This window comes from Panthera pardus, unplaced genomic scaffold, assembly GCF_024362965.1.
Source record: "Panthera pardus isolate Hobbes unplaced genomic scaffold, ASM2436296v1 HiC_scaffold_18, whole genome shotgun sequence".
NCBI lineage: Eukaryota > Metazoa > Chordata > Mammalia > Carnivora > Felidae > Panthera > Panthera pardus.
Window position 1 is genome coordinate 15,234,577 of NW_026526743.1, and position 20,134 is coordinate 15,254,710.

General features: G+C 57.7%; 3 protein-coding genes and 1 long non-coding RNA gene across 4 annotated transcripts in view; 2 read left to right on the forward strand and 2 right to left on the reverse strand.

The window, feature by feature from the left end:
- LOC128778030 (uncharacterized) overlaps nucleotides 1-20,134 on the reverse strand; it is a 250,161-nt gene that overhangs the window by 101,989 nt on the left and 128,038 nt on the right. The gene's annotated exons all lie outside the window — the stretch shown is intronic.
- MRPS12 (mitochondrial ribosomal protein S12) lies at nucleotides 1,050-5,631 on the reverse strand. Its single transcript, XM_019432166.2, has 3 exons — nucleotides 5,510-5,631; nucleotides 5,144-5,211; nucleotides 1,050-1,754 (listed from the first exon to the last, which is right to left on the reverse strand). The coding sequence occupies exons 2-3, from the start codon at nucleotides 5,190-5,192 to the stop codon at nucleotides 1,384-1,386; spliced, it is 420 nt and encodes a 139-aa protein (XP_019287711.1). The 5' UTR covers nucleotides 5,193-5,211; nucleotides 5,510-5,631; the 3' UTR covers nucleotides 1,050-1,383.
- On the forward strand, nucleotides 5,759-15,420 carry SARS2 (seryl-tRNA synthetase 2, mitochondrial). Its single transcript, XM_019432164.2, has 16 exons — nucleotides 5,759-6,065; nucleotides 8,702-8,797; nucleotides 9,923-9,952; nucleotides 10,484-10,624; nucleotides 10,707-10,761; nucleotides 11,268-11,331; nucleotides 11,546-11,651; nucleotides 12,313-12,360; nucleotides 12,572-12,680; nucleotides 12,999-13,044; nucleotides 13,416-13,503; nucleotides 13,588-13,697; nucleotides 14,398-14,491; nucleotides 14,582-14,674; nucleotides 14,795-14,860; nucleotides 14,947-15,420. Exons 1-16 carry the CDS (start codon nucleotides 5,799-5,801, stop codon nucleotides 15,088-15,090), a joined length of 1,557 nt encoding a protein of 518 aa, XP_019287709.2. The 5' UTR covers nucleotides 5,759-5,798; the 3' UTR covers nucleotides 15,091-15,420.
- CCER2 (coiled-coil glutamate rich protein 2) lies at nucleotides 15,887-20,099 on the forward strand. The gene is made up of 5 exons (XM_019432117.2): nucleotides 15,887-17,715; nucleotides 17,952-17,992; nucleotides 18,147-18,234; nucleotides 18,562-19,112; nucleotides 19,757-20,099. The coding sequence occupies exons 1-5, from the start codon at nucleotides 17,640-17,642 to the stop codon at nucleotides 19,844-19,846; spliced, it is 846 nt and encodes a 281-aa protein (XP_019287662.2). The 5' UTR covers nucleotides 15,887-17,639; the 3' UTR covers nucleotides 19,847-20,099.

Sequence of the window (20,134 nt, forward strand, 5' to 3'; positions counted from 1 at the left end):
AGGAACCCTTTCTGTAGTTTTGGGAGTCTCTGAGGTTCAGCTGTGGGGCCCTGGGCAACCTCTGTGGGCACCACCCATCGGCACCTGCCCTTTGGACCAGGCTGGGGCCACTTCTTTCAGAATTCCTGAGTCCCTGCAGATCCCCAAACTACGTCCCCCACCCCGCCTCCTACCTCAGGCGCAGCTCCCCTCCTGCTGGGCAACATACCGTTGGAGCCAGCGTGCCACAAGGGAGAGCGCTCCTGGCAGCCTCCCCTCGTGTCTCCTGCCATCTCCCCGGCTGGGCACAGCCAACAAACTGGCTCCATAAAATTGGTGCGAAACGTGAAGTGATGGGGGACCATTGTCTGTAGTCAATGCCCCGTCTGCCCCCAGCCCTGATCCTAAGAGGCCTTGTGGGATATTTCCAGCCGTGAGAACTTCAGGAGGTATGCTAAGCTCCATGCAGGCCCTGTTCTTTAGTCCACGAGGAAACAGGCTCAGAGCTTACATGACCTGCCCAAGGTCACCTGGGCAGTAAGCAGGGAAGGCAGGACTCGCACAGAGCCGTGAGAAGGACGACTCCCAAATCTTTAAGTCGAACATGGTCAAGCGCGTGATCAGGTGAGGTCAGCATCACTCCCGGTGCCACTTCCTGAGGGAGGAAACTGAGGCCCAGCGCGGGAACAGCGCGAAGTCACAGAACAAGGAGGGAGAGGCAGGATTCCGATCCAGGTGGGTGTTGAGTCTGAAAATAACCTAGGAGAGCAGCTCCCATGTGGGCAGCAGCGCATCCCGACCGATCCTTTCAATGCCCCTTCCACAGATGGGGAAGCTCGAGGGCCGGGCTCTCTTTGCACAGATCCTGGGCCTGCGGGGAAGGGCACAGGGTGGACCCAGCGCTGCCTACCAGCAGCTTAAAGTAGGGGAGCATGTGTTATGCACTTAGAGCATTGAATTTATACCAAGAAGGGGGATATGTGAGTGGAGCTATTTTCCGGAGGAAATCGAGGCCCACGGGGGATGTCACAGGCTAATACCACGCAGAGGGTAAATACCGTGCAGGAGGGTTCACATCACAACCATGGGGGTAGGGGCGTTTTTTATTGCCATTCCTCCCCAGCAGATGGCAGTACAGAGCCAGGGCCTTATCCCAACAGAAGAGGCCCCCCGGAGCCACCGCTCTACCGGGAAGGCAAGGGTGTGGCCAGGGGGTGCCTCTTCCCAATTCACACCCAGAACCCCCACAGGCAAGCAGCGTTCCAGATGGAAGAGGCGAGGCCGGGATTTGAATCAAGGACCAGGTGCTTCCAGGGCTGGGATAGCTTCCCAAGGACTCCACAGGCACCCGGAGAGGAAGGTTCTCGTTCTGGGGGAAGCCCCGGCCGCCGGCGGCCCTGGCGGTCACTTCTTCTTCTGCACGTGGCCACAGTCGTACTTGCCGCGCACGATGGTGAGCTTCACGCCGGGCAGGTCCTGGGTGCGGCCGCCCTTCACGAGCACGACGTGGTGCTCCTGCAGGCTGTGGCCCTCTCCGGGGATGAAGCACACGGCCTCTCGGCCGGTGCTGAGCCGCACGCGGCAGCATTTGCGATTGGCCGAGTTGGGTTTCTTGGGCTTCCGGATGAACGTGCGCAGAACCACGCCCTTCAGCTGCGGCCGGCCCTCCGTGGGGCCCGGAGGGGCAGGCGGCCGCTTCGGAAGCCCCCGGCGGTGCATCTGGTTCAGGGTGGCCATGGGGCGGGCGGCCCCGAGCTGCGGGACCAGGGCTAGGCCTGGAGACACACAACCGGGAGGGCGCAGGGGGGTTATCATCCCAATGAAGGCAACGCGTAAGACTTCTAGGCCCTGTTGCGAGCACTTTACAAGGATGGATTTGTTTACGTCCAGAGGTGGTTGCTAATATTAGCAATAACGTTTACTGAGCAACCGCCACAGGTCAGGTTCTATCTTAAACGTTTAACGTGAATTAACTCATTTTATTCGCAAGGAAGATACTGACTTTAATGCTGTTTAAAAACAGTAACAAGGGCGCCTGGGTGGCTCAGTCGGTTGAGCGTCCGACTTGGACTCAGGTCACGATCTCGCGGTCCGTGAGTTCGAGCCCCGCGTCAGGCTCTGGGCTGATGGCTCGGAGCCTGGAGCCTGCTTCCGGTTCTGTGTCTCCCTCTCTCTCTGCCCCTCCCCCGTTCATGCTCTGTCTCTCTCTGTCTCAAAAATAAATAATAAAACGTTAAAAAAAAAAAAAAAAAAAAAAAAAGTAACAAACACAATCAGACTCAGGGGCCCCTGGGTGGCTCAGTCTGTGGGGCGTCTGACTTGAGCTCAGGTCATGATCTTGTGGGTTGATGGGTTGGAGCCCTGAGTCGGGCTCTGGAGCCTGGAGCCTGGAGCCTGCTTGGGATTCGGTGTCTCCCTCTCTCTCTGCCCTTCCCCTGCTCATGCTCTGTCTCTCTCTCAAAAATAAATGAAGATTAAAAAAAAAAAAAAAAGCGAACAGATTCACACCATGTCATGTACTGTTCTATGCATCGTACCTGTATTAACTTGTGCCCGCCCCACAGCAACCCAGTGGGGTGTTTCCGGGAGGTGTCCCTCCTCCTCCCTGGCACACTCATTTCACACACAAACTTTATGCTCCCTCCACATCCAGGGAAGGCCCTGGCTCATGTTCTGTGTCTCACATTACAGCAGAATCCTCAAAGGGGCTGAGACGTTCCTAGGAGTCTCTTCCTAGTGGCGTGCCCTTGAGTAAGACTGCCGCTCAGTGGCCTCACTGTATCACAAACACCATGATCGAATCTCCCTCCTGAGTATGGTGTGTAAAGGCTGCCACGAGAGACACATATCGAGTCAGCTTGGGAGAACGAATATTGTTAAAATGTCGATACTACCCAAAGCAATCTACATATTCGATGCAATCCCTATCGAAATAACACCAGCATTCTTCACAGAGCTAGAACAATCTTAAAATTTTCTTTGTATTATTTTTTTTTAATGTTTATTTATTTTTGAGAGAGACACAGTGAGAGCAGGGGAGGGGCAGAGCGAGAGGGAGACACAGAATCCGAAGCAGGCTCCAGGCTCTGAGCTGTCAGCACAGAGCCCCACACGGGACTCGAACTCAGAAGGGGGAGATCATGACCTGAGCCGGTTGGACGCTTAACAGACTGAGCCATCCAGGCACCCCAAACGATCTTAAAATTTGTATGGACCCACAAAAGACCTCGAATGGCCAAAGTAATGTTGAAAAAGAAAACCAAAGCAGGAGGCATCACAATCCCGGACTTCAAGCTGTATTACAAAACTGTAATCATCAAGACAGTATGGTACTGGCACAAAAACAGACACTTAGATCAATGGAACAGACTAGAGAACCCAGAAATGGACCCACAAACGGATGACCAACTAGTCTTTGACAAAGCAGGAAAGAATATCCAATGGAAAAAAGACAGTCTCTTCAGGAAATGGTGCTGGAAAAACTGGACAGCAACATACAGAAGAATGAACCTGGACCACTTTCTTAGACCACACACGAAAATAAATTCAAAATGGGTGAAAGACCTAAACGTATGAAAGGAACCATCAAAATCCTAGAGGAGAAAACAGGCAACAACCTCTTTGACCTTGGTCACAGCAACTTCTTACTTGACATGTCTCCAGTGGTAAGGGAAACAAAAGCAAAAATGAACTATTGGGACTTCATCAAGATAAGAAGCTTCTGCACAGCGAAGGAAACAATCAGCAAAACTAAAAGGCAACCGACAGAATGGGAGAAGATATTTGCAAATGACACATCAGATGAAGGGTTAGTATCCAAAATCTATAAAGAACTTATCAAACTCAACACCCAAAAGACAATACAGTGAAGAAATGGGCAAAAGTCACGAATAGACACTTCTCCAAAGAAGACATCCAGATGGCCAACAGATACAATGAGAAGATGCTCATCATCAAGGAATGCAAATTGGTGCAGCCACTCTGGAAAACAGTATGGAGGTTCCTCAAAAAATTAAAAATAGAACTACCCTATGACCCAGTAATTGCACTACTAGGTATTTATGCAAAGGATACATAAACGCTGATTCGAAGGGGCACATGCCCCCCAATGTTTATAGCCACGCTATCGACAATAGCCAAAGTATGGAAAGAGCCCAAATGTCCATCGACTGATGAATGGATAAAGAAGGGGCACCTGGGTGGCTCTGTCGGTTAAGTGTCCAACTTCAGCTCAGGTCATGATCTCTTGCTTTTTGAGTTCGAGCCCCATGTCGGGCTCTGTGCTGACTGACAGCTCAGAATCTGGAGCCTGCTTCAGATTCGGTGTCTCCCCGCCCCCCCCCCCCCCAGTCATGCTCTCTCAAAAATAAACATTAAAGAAAAATTTTTTAAAAAGATGTGGTATATACACATACACACAATGGAATATTACTCAGCGATCAAAAAGAACGGAATCTTGCCATTTGCGACAACATGGATGGAACTAGAGTGTGTTATGCTAAGCAAAATAAGTCAGCCACAAAAAGACAAACATCATATGATTTCACTCATACGTGGAATATAAGAAACAAAACATATGACGATAGAAGGGAAGCAAAACTAAGATAAAAACAGAAAGCGAGACAAACTATAAGAGACCCTTAAATACAGACAACTCAGGGCTGCTGGAGGGGGTGTAGGGTGGGGAGGATGGGCTAAATGGGGGGAGGGGCATTAAGGAGGGCACTTGTTGGGATGAGTACTGGGTGTTGTATGTAAGTAATAAATCACTAAATTCCACTCCTGACATCATTATTACACTATATGTTAACTAACTTGGATTTAAACTTTAAAAAAATTAAAAATAAAAAAAAATACATATCAGCTGAATGAATGAGTCAAGCGCTTTGCTTGGATGTCTCACCCACGGAATTTAATAAGTACCTGCTGAAGAAATCAATAACTGACCCAAACTCCTGATGCCCCCTGACGACGCATAGCAGCCCCCAAGGCAACCACTTCCCACCTCTTGCCCCCGCAGCCCGAGCTCTGCTAAAACCCACCGTGTATCCATCCATCCCTAATTTAACCCCTGATTCCCCCAGGGCTGCGGCAGAGGCACACAAGTCCCGGCGGGGATAGCCCTTATCCTGCTGCGTCTCTGCAGCTCAAGCCCCTAACTTACCATAATTTAGGGACGTGTTGAGGCCACGGAGAAGACCGGACCAGGACATCCCACCGCCTGCAGGGTCCCTGTGTGAGGGGATATGAGCATCAGGAAGGAAAAAGGGAAAAGTGGCCGTAGCCGGACAAGGGCCCAAATTCTGCCCACCACGTCCTCAGAGCCTTCTGATTAAATCCAAGGAATTTCCTTGACGATCTAACCGCAACCCCACACGTTGCTGACAGAAATTCCCTCGGTAAATCTAGTTTCGCTCTGAGTGGGCACCCAACAACCTCTCCCGCCCCCCGCACACAGAAGCAGAAGATAAACTGAGGAGAGGGCCGGGGAGACTGGTGGAATCCAATGATTTCCATCAACTTCACCGACCCTTGCAGGGTCCGCAGGCACGCCGAATCTGCCTCTTGCCCCTTCCGGAGGTCAGCCCGGCCGGGATTGGCTGGTTCTGCCTCCCGTGTACGCTGAGGGGGCGGGGCACAGATGACGATTGGTCAAAGACAGAGTCAATCACAGTCGATTTTTCTCATCGAACTGTATTTGAGGCTCGAGAGGCGCTCACCCCATCCAGGGTCTGATTGGCAGGACGGCTGCTTTGCAATTGGTCTAAACGCGGAGGGGGCGGGACGAAGGGTGCGTGACTCCTTGTCCCCTGTCCAAGATGGCGGCGTCCATGGCGCGGCGCTTGTGGCCTTTGGTGGCTGGTCGGGGTCTTCGTTGCCGGAGAGGCTGCATCTGCAGCCATAGCCCAAAAAGAACTTTTGCCACGGAGAGACGAGACCGGAACCTCCTGTACGAGCACGCGCGCGAGGGCTACAGCGCGCTCCCTCATCTGGACATGGAACCTCTGTGCGCATGCCCGGAAGAGGCCGCGCGCGCCCTGCAGCTCCGCAAGGGGGAGCTGCGGCCCGAAGACCTGCCCGCGATCGTGAGTGCGCTTGCGCCGGCCGTCAGCTGCGGGGCGGAACGGGGCTTGCGAGATACTGTCCAGCAGGGGGCGAAACTACTGCGGGAATTTCCGTTTCTTCCCAAGTTTAGCCAGTATGTTGTGCTTGGCACCCATAGATGTGCCAGTTATCCACGGAGTGCTAGGGCCCTACTGTGTACCCACCCACCATGCGCCTGTTCCGTAAAGCGTACTGAGTACCTACTTTGCGCTTAGGAACTTAACTACGTGCCGATGTTCTCTGTGCTCCAGCCTCCTGCCAGGCTTCCTGAAGACCACAAAAGAAAATAGGGGAGGGGGACGAAATTGAGGGGCAGGGATGTGAATTAGACGAGGGTGGAGAGGGGGTTGCCTCTGGAGAGTAAGAACCCCGCACCTGCCCCACAGGTAGCAAGCACTTAAATAATTATTTAATTAATGGTTCTGCCGAACAGCTGCTTAGGGAGCATCTACTATGTCCCAGGCTTTGATAATGAGGTGGTGAATAATATAATACTACATGCCAGGGAACAAGAAGCAGTCACCATTATTACTAGACCTTGGGAGCAACCCAAGTGCCCACTGACGGACGAATAGATAAAATGGCCTACGGTACACACAGTGGGATATGATCCAGCCTTCCAAAGGGAAGGAAATTCTGACACATGCTAGAACATGAATGAACCTTGAGGACATGACGCTAAGTGAACTAAGGCGGTCGCAAAAAGACAAAAGCCGGATAATTCCATTCACGCCAGGTACCTAGAGTGGTCAAATGCACAGAGACAGGAAATAGAGTGATGGTTGCCAGGGGCTGGGGAGAGGGGAACAGGGAGATAGTGTTTAATGGGTATAGCATTTCAGTTTGTGAAGATAAAGTTCTGGAGATGGACGGTGGGGATGGCTGCACATTAGTGCCGTTGAACTGTACTCTTAAAAATGGTTGAAATGCTACACTTTATGTATTTTTAAAAATCTTTTATGTTTATTTAGTTTTGGGAGAGAGACAGAGCATGAGCAGGGGAGGGGCAGAGAGAGCGGGAGACCCAGAATCGGAAGCAGGCTCCAGGCTCTGAGTTGTCAGCACAGAGTTCGTGGGGCTTGAACTCACTAACTGCAAGATCATGTCCTGAGCTGAAGTGGGACGCTCAACCGACTGAGCCACCCCGGCGCCCAACTTTATGTATTTTTTTAAACGTTTATTTATTTATTTTGAGAGAGAGTGAGCAGGAGAGAGGCAGAATCCCAAGCAGCCTCCGCCCTGTTAGCACAGAGCCCGATGTAGAGCTTGAACCCACAAACTATAAGATCATGACCTGAGCTGAAACCAAGAGTCGGGCACTTAACCGACTGATTCACCCAGGCGCCCCATAAAATGCTAAACTTTATATTTTACCACAGTTTCTTAAAGTGCTGGTTTAGCAGTCTTGAATTATTTATAACCCGCTAATGGATCACATCCCAAAGCTCGAAAAACACTTCTTTAGGGCATGAAATGTGAAGAGGAAAATGGCATGTGGCTTTATGGGCAATAACAAGGCACGTGAATTGTTCCTAGGGGCACTGGGGGGCCATGGGTGCCTCCAGGCAGGAATGGGATTGTGTAAGAGCTCTGGCTGGATTGGAGGAGGTGAGCCTGAAGGCTGGGAGGATAGCACAGCGGTCCTCGTGGCAGATGACAGGATCTGGAGCAGAGAGGGGCAGGAGTCAGGGGATGGGAGCAGGACAGACGCGATGGACGTTCAGGAGGCAGAAACGTTGGGACACGGAACCTGGCCACAGGGCTGGGGTGGCATCCGGCAGGAGGCTCAGGGTCCTGCGGCCGGGGATGGGAGTTTGTGGGGCTGTCCCTGGAGGAGGAGCAGATTCGGGAGGGGGATGTTTTTCCTAGAGTTACTTTTGCACATAGTGAGTGTCCAGGGGACATCCGGGGGAGCCACCCAGTGGGCAGCAAACCACCTTATGGCCTGCGCCCCCTCCCAGTTGCCAGCCCCGGGGAGGTAGGACAGTGCTGTTTGCACCATTTTATCAGAGGGAAAACTGCAGCCAGAGAGGACAGAGGGGTTTGCCCAGGGCTGCGGGCTCACAGAGGCACCTCACGGCAGTAGGTGTGCCCGTGAACCAGAGCTGAGCCTGCTTTGTTGGAGGGGGCGGGTTGAGCGTGGCAGCCCCATAGGACAGAGGCTGCCTCTCTCTTCTCTGACACTCAGAGGGGAGTGCTGGCGGGGCCTCAGCTCTGTGCCCCTCAGCGCCTGGGTCCTTTCACCCTCCTGCTCCGTGTCCCTTAGGATGCTGTCCGGTTTGGCTGTGCTTCAGAGCCTGTCATCCAGTCCAAGGGGAGTGAGAGAAACCCCAGCATGGGGGCTTGTCTTCAAGGAGGTGACCCAAGAGTCACACTCTCCCCTTCCACTCCCGTCCATTGGTTGATCTTGGACACGTGAGCACAAGTAGCTGCAAAGGAGGCTGGGAAATGTCTTACGTCTGGGCAGCCGTGTGCTTTACATCAGGAAGCCTAGTACAGAAGGGAACGAGGAGAGCCTGGCTGCTGGGCTCCAGGTGGCCAGCAGGGGGAGGCTCCAGCGAGAAGGGGCAGGAGACAGTGGCCCCTTCACCCCTTTCCCTCCTGTGTCCTCCCCCAGATCTCAGCATGGCAGGAGCTGAGGCAGCTGCGGGAGCAGATCCGGAGTCTGGAGGAAGAGAAGGGGGCCGTGGCTGAGGCAGTACGGGCCCTGATGGTGAGCGGCAGGGGAAGGGAGGGGGTCCTAGGTGGGTGAGGCTTCACTATGTTGATTTGACCTCAGTTTCCCCGCTCACAGCCCAAGATGGCCGCGTAGTACCGTGTCTCTTCACATGACTGCCAGAGGCAGAAAACAGGACTTCTGTGGCTTGAGTAGTCTTGGGCTAGACAGCCAAGAGCATCTGCCTCAGGGGGCTGAAAAGAGTAATCATAAAAATAATAGCAGCTGTTTATATAGCAATCACTGTGTGCCAGACACTGTTCTAGATGCTTTCCTCCTCTGAACCCTCCCAACTCTGTGAGACAGGAACAATACAAACCCAATTTACAACCAGGCTCCCAAGAGGTTAGCATGTGCCTGAGCGTCGCAGCCGGAAAGTGGGCGAGGCAGGATTCGCACCCAGGCACCCGGGCTGCTTTTCGCCAGTCCGCTCGAAGGCCGACTGCAAAACTAGTTACACCTCCCAGTGACCCTCCTATGTAAGTGCCAGGCCCCAGACTACGTGCATCACAGGCAGGCAGCCGGTGACCACAACAAAATTGGTCACAGCTCACGTTCCATGAGCGCCAACTCATCTGCTCGGGGAAGCCATTCAGCAGCCCTGCTGGGGAGGTCCCGTTATCCCATTTCACAGGTGGGAATACCGAGGCTCGGAGCAGGAAGGAGATTTGCCCAAGGGACACGGAGCGGGTAGGCACCCGACATTCAGACCCGGGTCTGCCTGATTCCGCCTGCCGCTCTGGCTCGAGGAAGGTTCAGGTTCACCAGCTTTACCGCTCCTAGCCTCGATTTTCTTATCTACGAAACGGGAAGCACGCCGATGCCAACTTCACGGAGCAGGTTGTGAAGAAATAGGACCGCGTGAGAGCCGTGTGAGAGCAGGGACGGGCTCGATGAACAGAGCTGCGGGTGTGGCTACTCTTCCATTACCTTGCCTCCTCCCGGCTTTACTGAGAAACTGAGGCACGGAGGGGAGGAAGGTCTGTCCAGCCAGGCACCCGCAGAGCAAGGAACTCACCCCACCCCACCCGGCCCTGTTTGACCTTTCACCCCTCCTTTCTTCCCTCCTCCCCGGCCCCAGCTTCACGAACCTGATCACCCTCTCCGTCTCTCTTCTACCAGGTCAACCGGGACAACACTCAAGTGCAACAGGTAGTCCCGAGGGCCGGTGTCCTGCCCCTGGGGGGAGTGGGCAGGTGCCACGGGGGTCGTGATTCCTACCTCGTGACCGAAGACAACAAACAGGATTATTGATCCAAGTGAATCTATTGGTTCCTGAAACCTAAGAGGCTGGCTTATATCTGGTTCTAGTTCCCCCTTTGTTCCCAGACCGGCTTTCTGCCCTTAGAGAAAGGGGAGGCGGGGTGGGGCCCGAAGGGGACCGCTTCCCTGATCGCTGCACCCCTGGTCCTGGGGCTCGGGTCGCGTGCCTGTCTTCGAGCCAGTAGCTGTGGCCCAGGCATTAGAATGTTCTGGTAGGCCAGGGCTGAGTCACGGCCCCCTGGACTTGCCATGTGGTGGTGAGGTGAGGTGAGGGAATTTCCCAAACAGAAATTCAGGATGTTGGGCCAAAGAGAGAGTGGGTGCCGACCACAGGGGTTGTGCCGGCAAGGCCCAAGGTCAGACTGGTTGAGGGACCCCCCCGCCCTCTCCTGGACTGACCCGGCTTGTCCCCCTGCCCAGGACCCCCAGTATCAGAGTCTGCGGGCCCACGGCCGAGAGATCCGCGAGCAGCTCATGGTCCTGTACCCCAAGGAGACTCAGCTTGAAGAGGAGTTCTACCTGCGGGCGCTGAGGCTGCCCAACCAGACCCACCCGGATGTGGTGAGCGCGGTGCTGGGTGGCGGGGGAGCCCAGGGGCCCGCCCGGGACCACCCTCCCCGTGACTCCCGCTGTGTCCCTGCAGCCCGTCGGGGACGAGAGCCAGGCCCGGGTGCTCCACGTGGTCGGAGACAAGCCAGGTGGGCCAGCCCCCAGGCCCGGAGCCGAGGCTGGGTGGTGTCCCTGGGGTGTGGGACGTGGCCGGTGCTCCCCTCCTCCTGCCTTCTGCCCTGTGTGTGTATGGCAGTCCGTCCCTGGCTCGCTTTGGCTGTTTCCCTTGGGTTTTCCTCCCTGACTCGTGTCTCTCTCTCTCTCTCTCTCTCTCTCTCTCTGGCTCTGATTCTCTGTACCCACCCACCTCTTTCTCACCTCCTCCTAATGTTCTCTTCCCTTTCCCTTCTCTCTCCTTTTCCACCTCGGCTCCGCGTCTCTCGCCATCTCTCCCTTTGCCAGTCCCGCCTCCGCTGCCCTCTCTCTCTCTCTCTCTCTCTCTCTCTCTCTCTCCTCTCTCCCCTCTCCCTTTCCCTCTGTCTCCCTCGCTCCCTCTTACTGCCTCTCCCTCCTGCTGGCTCTCTCATCCTGTCTGTGTCCCTGTTCTGTGTCTCTCTCCCGACTCCTTATTCCACTGCTTCTCATCCGGATCCAGCATTCTCCTTCCAACCCCGGGGCCACCTGGAAATCGCGGAGAAACTTGACATCATCCGGCAGAAGTGAGCTCCGCCCGCTCGCGCCCCCTCCGCCCTCCCCGCCCCAGCAGCTGGCTCGGCACCAGGTGTGGAGCCGCCCGGGCCTCACCCCGCATGAATGTTTGATGCCTGGTCCCCCGCCTGGCACCTGGCTTCTGCCTCAGGGTGCTCGGGTCCCCCTCTTCCCCCACCAGCCCCGGCGCACACACACCCGCCTGTCTGCCCGTCTGTCTCCCAGGCGCCTGTCCCACGTGTCCGGCCACCGCTCCTATTATCTCCGTGGGGCTGGGGCCCTCCTGCAGCACGGCCTGGTCAACTTCACCCTCAACAAGCTCATCCAGCGGGTATGGGTCGGGATGGGAGGGCTGCCTGGAGGGGGTGACGTCGACAGTGACTCAGAGGGCTCAAGACGGGGAGGAGGGCGTTCCCTGTGCTCCAGCCATTATTTCAGAGCTTTACGTGTATTACCGACACTTTAATTCTTATAGCAACGTTATGAGGTAGATGCTCTTATCCCCACTTCAGGGATGGAGAAATTAAGGCCCGGAGAGGGCGTAACTAGCCCAAGATCTCACGGCTGCTGCTTGGAGCCGGCCCTAGGGCCTGTGCCTGGGACCTTACCACCTGCCGTAGTGTAAAGGAGGTGTTGCTGGAATGGGAGGGGTTGGCGGGGGCTGAAGGCATGGGCTGTTGACCGTGGCCTCAGGCCATTTCCTGAGGGCACTGGGGAGCCACAGAAAGCTCTAACTACACCTCCCGCTACCCTGTGTGGGATGCAGTGAGAGGAAACCGCAAAGCACCGACAGGGCCCTGGCGGCAGGGACACCAGGGTCCCGAAGCCAGCTCCAAGCCTACTGGCTCCAAGCCAGTTGAAGCCTCCCTCAATCTCCTCTGAGGCGGAATGGGTTTTGAAGGACAAGCGGGAGTCACTGGCCCACTCTGCAGTGTCTCTGGTCTGGTGGGGGTCCTGGCCGTGCCCTCACCCCGCCCCCTTCCCATTCACAGGGCTTCACTCCCATGACAGTGCCAGACCTTCTCCGGGGAGCTGTGTTTGTGAGTGCCCCCCGCACCCAGCTGCGTGCCAGGCCCTGTTCCGGGGACCCCAGGCGTGAAGAACAGCCTGTCTCCCCTGCAGAGACGGCCCTGGGACTGGGTTGAGGGTGGGCAACTCCAGGTGCTTCCTGGGGAGGAGCGGGGCTTGTTCCTGCAAAAGGAGGCTGAGGTTATCTGTCCCCTGACCTGTGTGGCTTGGCCTCCTCCCCAGGAAGGCTGTGGGATGACACCAAATGCCAACCCGTCCCAAATTTACAATATCGACCCATCCCGCTTCGAAGACCTCAACCTGGCTGGGACAGCAGAGGTGGGGCTCGCTGGTAAGCACCTGCCTGGGGGCAGCAGCAGGGGTGAAGATACCTCCAGTGTCCTCAGAGCGGGAGGGATTGTAGGGGGATAACCAGGAGCATCCTGGGGGTGATAGCTGCCTGCCTAGGATGTCTCAGTGACCCCCCAGGGCCAGCCTGTACAGTTGTGTAGGTTGTTAACTGCACAACAGTACAGTGAGGATCCAGCCCCATGCCCTGACGGGAGGTCGTGTCTACCAGAGAGGACACCTTTTCTAATTGTCACAGAGATTTCCTGTGGATGGTGGTGACCCATCCTGGCTGACACATTCTGTTCCTCTCTCCTCCCAGGCTACTTCATGGACCACTCCGTGGCCTTCAGGGACCTGCCAATCAGGTGATGTCCAGTTCCTTTATTTATTTATTTATTTATTTATTTATTTATTTATTTTTAATTTTTTTTTAACGTTTATTTAATTTTGAGACAGAGAGAGACAGAGCATGAACGGGGGAGGGTCAGAGAGAGAGAGGGAGACACAGAATCCGAAACAGGCTCCAGGCTCTGAGCGGTCAGCCCAGAGCCGGACGCAGGGCTTAAACTCACAGACCGTGAAATCGTGTCCTGAGCTGAAGTCGGACGCTTAGCCAACTAAGCCACCCAGGCGCCCCGATGTCCGGTTCCTTTAGATCTTGTCCCCCACTGTGACATTCCCTCTCCCCTCCCTGACTCTACTTCCCCTGCCCACCCCCCCCCCATCCCCCACCCAGGATGGTTTGTTCCAGTACCTGCTACCGGGCTGAGACAGACACAGGGAAGGAGCCACGGGGACTGTATCGAGTGCATCATTTCACCAAGGTTGGTGTAGCCGCGACCTGGGGAGGAGGGCTCACTCCGGTGGCCGGGGGCCTTCTGACTCCTGTGCCCACTGCACTGCCCCAGGTGGAGATGTTCGGGGTGACAGGCCCTGGGCTGGAGCAGAGCTCACAGCTGCTGGAGGAGTTCCTGTCCCTGCAGATGGAGATCTTGACGGAGCTGGGCCTGCACTTCCGGTGCGGAGAAGGGTGGGGGTGAGGGAGGAGGGATAGGCTGGCTAGGTGCTCCCACCTTACACGCCCTCATCACCTCCTCTCCCTCCGCCCCCTTGCCCCGTGTCAGGAATACACGCGGGATATGTATCTGTCAGTCTGTAACGTCCCATGTGGGACCATAGGACGGTGACAGCAGCCTGAATGGCACAGGGTGCCCCGGGGATGGGGACCCGGGCCCCTTCCCTCTCGTGGCTCCCATCCCTCGGTCATCGGCACTTCACCCCAAGGGGCTCCTTACTTCCTGGGCTCGGCGGGGAGGGCGGGGGCGCCCCCTTCCCTTTCAGGCAGGACCTGGTGGGTGGCCCCACGCCCTCCCGTCCTATTCGTCACACCTGGCTTCCAGAGAGGCCGGGCGATGTGCGCTTTTCCTCTCGGTGACCCGTTACAGACCCAGGGTGCCGAGAGTGGCCACGTGCCCACTCTCCTCCCCGTCCTCCCCCCCCATCCGCTCCCCTTCCGCCTTCTCCACTGCCCCGTGCCTCGCCTCTGTGCCCTCGTCGCCACCAGCTCCGCCTCCTTTTTCGCTTCCATTTTCCTCTTTTTTGGCTATCTTCTCTTCCATCACCCCCCGTGCCTTCTCCCTCCTCCCCCTCCTCCTCCACCACTGCCGCCACCTCTTGCCTCTCACTGACCTTCGCCACGACTTTCTCTTCCGCCGCAGCGTCCTGGACATGCCCACCCAGGAACTGGGCCTCCCCGCCTACCGCAAGTTCGATATCGAGGCCTGGATGCCGGGCCGCGGCCGCTTTGGCGAGGTGAGCTCCCGCCACGGTGGGGACGCAGTGGGGGACCGGGACCGGACCCCCCACAGGTGATCCTCTCAGCCCACCCCTCCCCGCACCCAGGTCACCAGTGCTTCCAACTGCACGGACTTCCAGAGCCGCCGGCTGCACATCATGTTCCAGAAGGAGGCCGGGGAGCTGCAGTTTGCCCACACAGTAAGCGCCCGCCCCCCCTCGCCCACCCTCCCGAGAGCCTCCACTCCCTGAGGCCCACACCCCCTCGGCCTCTCCGGGGCAGGAGAGGTCGTCGCGGATGCGAGCACGCCTCTCCCCCAGGTGAACGCCACAGCCTGTGCCGTCCCTCGCCTGCTCATCGCCCTCCTGGAGAGCAACCAGCGGGAGGTGAGCGGTGGAAGGATCCCACCCAGGGAGTCCGAGGGTGGAGGCCCGGGTCAGTGGCAGCATCCTGAGGCCTGCTCTGTCCCCAGGACGGCTCGGTCCTCGTGCCCCCTGCCCTCCAGCCCTACCTTGGCACCGATCGGATCACGGCCCCCACCCACGTGCCTCTCCAGTACATCGGCCCCAACCAGCCCCAGAAGCCCAGGCTCCCGGGCCGGCCCGCTTCGAGCTGAGAGCGCACCCTCATCGGTCAGCAGGGCTGTTGCCGCTTCCTGGAGCTCGGGACCCTGGAGACCTGGGACCCGTTTTCCTAAGCCCGTCCTGACATCTGCATTCCTCACACCGGCTCCGTGCCCGGGCCCCTTTCCTACTTCCGTACTTCCTCAGAATCAGCCGGTGACCCTGTTGTCACTGGTGGTCCCAGCCTGCACCGGAAAGCAGGACGCCTGGGGATTTAAAAGTTGTAGGGATGGGGGAAGGAGAGGAAGAGGCCTCCAAACGTCCTTCCTTCTTCCCTCCCCCAGTACTTAGCAGAAAAGTCCCCAATAAATGGTCAGAACCAAGGCCTTTGTGGATCTGTGAGCAAGGGACATGACCCTGGCTGACCTACGGGGGTGCTGGGCAGTTGGTCAGAGGTACTAAACCATCATAGGGTCTGTGGCCACAGGGACCATGGCCAAGAATGTCCAGCAGCCCCCAGAGCACACGGAGGGCAACTTGGGGGCCACCTCAGGAACTGAGAGGATGCGAGGCCTCTCCCTTGCTCTAGGACGAGGGGCACCTTGCACTGACCCCAGTTTCTTTTTTTTCTTTTTTTTTTTTTAATGTTTATTTATTTTTGAGACAGAGAGAGACAGAGCATGAATGAGGGAGGGTCAGAGAGAGAGGGAGACACAGAATCTGAAGCAGGCTCCAGTCTCTGAGCTGTCAGCACAGAGCCCGATGCGGGGCTCGAACTCACGGACCGTGAGATCATGACCTGAGCCGAAGTCGGACGCTTAACCCACTGAGCCACCCAGGCTCCCCTGACCCCAGTTTCAACCTCACTCCCCCATCTCCACTGCAGGGGGCTGGGGGGGGGGGTCCAGTAGGCAGCACAAACTCCACGAAGCAGAACTCACTCTTCCCCTCGCTGTGCCTGTCTTGGTACATGGAACTGCCTTCCCAGTTCTTCAGGCCACAGCCCTTCGGTCACTCTCTGCTCCCCTCGTGCCCACGTAGGTCAGACCCTGGCGGCTCCTTCTCCAAACCATTACCAGAATCCGCCCTTACTCTCTTCCTCCCCGGTCCCTCCCTGGTCCCTCCCCGGTCCTGTCCACTGTTTTCTCCCCATCTGGAGAGTCACGACAGCCCCTCCACCATCTCCTCGCTCCCCCGCCCCCACGCAGCCAGAGCGACCCTGCGGACACCTGTGTCTGGTCACATCCCTCCACTGCTTGGAGCCCTCATGTAGCTCCATCTCAGGGGAAAGGACAGAGCTGTCCCCGTGATCCACAGAGCCCCACGTGGTCTGCCCCCTGCCTTCCGTTTCAACCCACCTCCTCTCTCTCGTGCTCTGGTCTTGCTGTCCTAACTCTGCAGACTCATTTTTTTTTTTTTAATCTTTATTTATTTTTGAGAGAGAGAGAGAGACAATGTGAGCGTGGGGGAACAGGGAGAGAGAGGGAGACACAGAATCGGAAGCAGGCTCCAGGCTCTGAGCTGTCAGCACAGAGCCTGACGTGAGGCTCAAACTCCCAAACCACGAGATCATGACCTGAGCTGAAGTCAGACACTTAACTGACTGAGCCGCCCAGGCGCCCCAGTCTGCAGACTCATTCTTGACTCCGACCTTTGCGCTGGCTAGTCCCTTCTGTGGCTACTCTTCCCCTCAATCTTGTGTGATTGCCTCCATTTTATGACTCAGGCCTTAGCCCACATATCACCTCCTCAGAGAGGACTTCCCTGGCCGGCCAAAGGAAAAGCCACTCGCACTGTGTGATGCAGGAGTCTGTGGTCATTTCCTCCTTCCTTATAGGCGCAGAGTTGAGTGTTGTGTCTTCCCCTTCTCAAATGTCGGCCCAAGAGGACGGGGAAGTTTGCCTGCTTGTTCACTGCTGTCACCCGGGCTTTCTGAGAGGGTGGGGCATATAGTAGGTGCTCAATAAAAGCTACTGGACTGAGGGTGCTGGGACGGGTGTAGTTCCCAGGGCCAGACACTGTCTAAATGATCTTATGCACCCGTTATGTATTTACCCCTCACCTGTGGGGCAGGTGGCCACCCGCCCTGTCTCACAAAGCATAAAACCAATCCTAGAGAGGTCTGGCAGTTTTCCCAGGCTGCACAGCTGGCCGTGGTGGAGCTGGGATTCAGGCGGAGCCCAGCCACCACCTCTGCGGAAGTAGGTTTAGGACCCCCAAATCTCCAGATGAGGAAAAGGCCAAAGAAGGGAAGGAGTTGCCTGAGGTCTATCTGTGAATGGCTGCCGCTGGATTCGAACTCAGGTCGCCCTCCCCGTGCAGCCTTAAGCTCAACAGACCGTGTCTCTCTGGGGGAAGCACCCTCCCTCCATGCTGACGCTCCGGGACCATTAGCTGGAAGAGGAGCGGGTGCGGGACGTGGGTCTCCATGAATAATTGAGGGTCTCGGGCAGGTGGCCGCCCGGCAGCTGTCACCCTGGCGCGGGCGGGGAAGGGGCGGTGATGACGTCACTTCCTCCCCCGCGGGGCCACTGGCGCGGGTTATAAGGAGCTGCCGCGCCGTCCCGCGCGGCGCCGAGCACCCTGGTCCCGACGCCCCACCATGCAGAGCCGCGGGCCCGCCTCCGTGCTGCTGTTGCTGCCGCTGCCCCTGCTTCTGGCGCTGCTGCCGGGGGCCGGTGAGTGCCAGGAACTGGAGAGGGCACCTCTGCGGCCAGCTCAGGGACCAGGGACTGGGGGTGCGGGGGGCGGGAACGGTGCACCCATTGGGGTTGGACTAGAGACTTCACGGGCTGAGCTTCCAGGTAGGGACGGTGCACCTGGCAGGTAGGCTGGGGAGGGGACCGTGGATCAGCACCGAGGACAGTGCCCGCGGGGTACCGAGGGTACCAGCACCCACCTCCTTCCTCCACAGCCACCGCTGCTCCCTTGGCGCCAAGACCCTCCAAGGAAGAGGTGAGGAGTGCAGACCCCTTGCCCTGCCTCATCTTCCCCAGACCCTGGCCCTCCCTGACCGGCCTCCATGATCATCTCCCTCCCAAACTTCCCACTGCTCTCATTCCTCCCGTCTGCCCTACCCTCAACCTCCCCTCTGACCCTTCACGCCCAGCTGACCCGCTGTCTGGCAGAAGTGGTCACAGAAGTGCTGACGCTGGGCCAGGCCCAGAGAAGCCCCTGCACAGCTCTCCTCCACAAAGGTAAGGGGGGCCCAGGCCCCAGAGCCTCTTGGGAGCCCCCACCCCACCCGGGGTTCCGGCCTGGGCTGCCTGGAAGAAAGGTGGTCTCATCCCAGGGCCCCCTTGCCTGGGCTGGCACGGCACGCCCGGTGTCCCGTCCGGCCTCCAGCACCACCCTGGGGGGTCCCTGCAGAGGCACGGGATGGGGGCAGAGAACATCCCCCAGACCTGACCCTCCTCTCCCGGTTTTGGGCAGCCCCCCTGTGGGGCCTCGGGCAGGCCCCAGAACTCCTCCAGGTCCGGTTCCCGATTCTGCTGCACAGAGAGCATCCTCTCTCTTTCCACCAGAGATGTGTGAGACAGAGCCCTACGGCTGTGTGTCCACCAAAGAGAAAGGCCTGCTGGTTGGGGATTTCAAGAAGCAAGAGGCTGGGAAGATGAGGTCCAGCCAGGAAGCGAGGGATGAGGAAGAGGCAGCCGAGAGGGCCCACAAGTCTGAGGTGCGGGAACAGACCATCCGCGAGCAGCTCCATAGCCGGCTCCACCAGGAGGAGGAGGAGAAGCAGGAGCGGGAGGAGGAGGAGGAGGAGGAGGAGGAGGAGGAGGAGGAGAGGAAGAAGAGGGGGCCCGTGGAACCCTTCGAAGGCCCGTGGAAGCGGCGCCCAGAGGGTGGAGGGCGGCCCCACAAGCGAGTGGCAGAGCAGGCCAGTGACGAGGAAACAGCCCAGTTTGAGGCCGAGGAGAAGGGTGTGCAGGTGCTGGGCGCGGGCCACGGCCTGTGGCAGGGGGCCGAGGCGGGTGGAGGAGAAAGGCACGAGGACTCGCCGCATCACCACCGCCTCCGCCAGCCAGAAGCCGGGCCCAAGCAGGAGGAGAAGGAAGAGGCTTCCGAGAGGGAGGTGAGTGGAGGCCACGGGCAAGCGGGGTAGGCCAAACGGCCCGTGGAATCGACTACCAAATGGGTACCAGTTGGGCCGTACACGGCCACTGTCCACCGCAAATGGACCATGGTGACCGGAACGGACACCAGGACTAGGCAGCGACATCCGAGCAAGGCCCCTGCTTGGCCAAGATGGCTTCCACACCAAGAGTACAGTAACCAAGATGGCCACCAGAATCGCGCGGAGGCGTCCGAGTGAGCCGCCACCGTAGTCAGTAACGCGCAGTCTGGCCACGTGAAAAGTGGCTGCCGTGCTCGGTTCGCTGGACCACAGGTGGACACCACCGCTGGGCCGTGGGAAGAAAGACGTCCCCGTGACTGGCGGCAGCAGCCTAACCGGCCAGCACCTCACAAATGGGTCAGGGCCCCTTTACTAGCCACACCTGCTGTCGTTGGCCGTGGCGGTCCACGCAGACTGCCTCGCTGGCCACGTCGGCCGGTCTAACTCTTCCACTGCGGTCACCACCGCGGTCCGTGGGGACCAGAGGACCGCTGCCGGCTGCCGGCATGCAAACCGACATGGCCCACATTCATGGGTGACTCCTGAGGGGGGCCTGCCCTTGAAGGTGGGTGTGCTGATCAACCCGTTTCTGATCCCCCCAGGAGCATGACACGGTGCGGCTGGAGCACGTGCGAGATGAGCTAAAGAAGGCAACGGAGCTTCTGGGGGAGGAGATCAGGAGGGAGGGATGACCCCCGACCTCGCGTCCTCCTTCCTGACACACCCTATGGCTTATGACTGTTGACCCCCAAAGCTCGCCTAACACCCCACTCCGTTCCCCAGCCTGCAGGAATGGGGGGACAGGTGTGCCACGCGACCAGGCCCGAGGGGCCGAGTCTGAGCTGGGTAGAGGGGCTGGGCTCCAACCGACTCTGGAAACACCCGGCCACCCATGTAACCCACTCCAACCCTGCCGAGTGAATAAAGCACAAAGAAAACCGCTAAGGCTCGTGTGGCACTTGATGTTAGACAGACGGGGA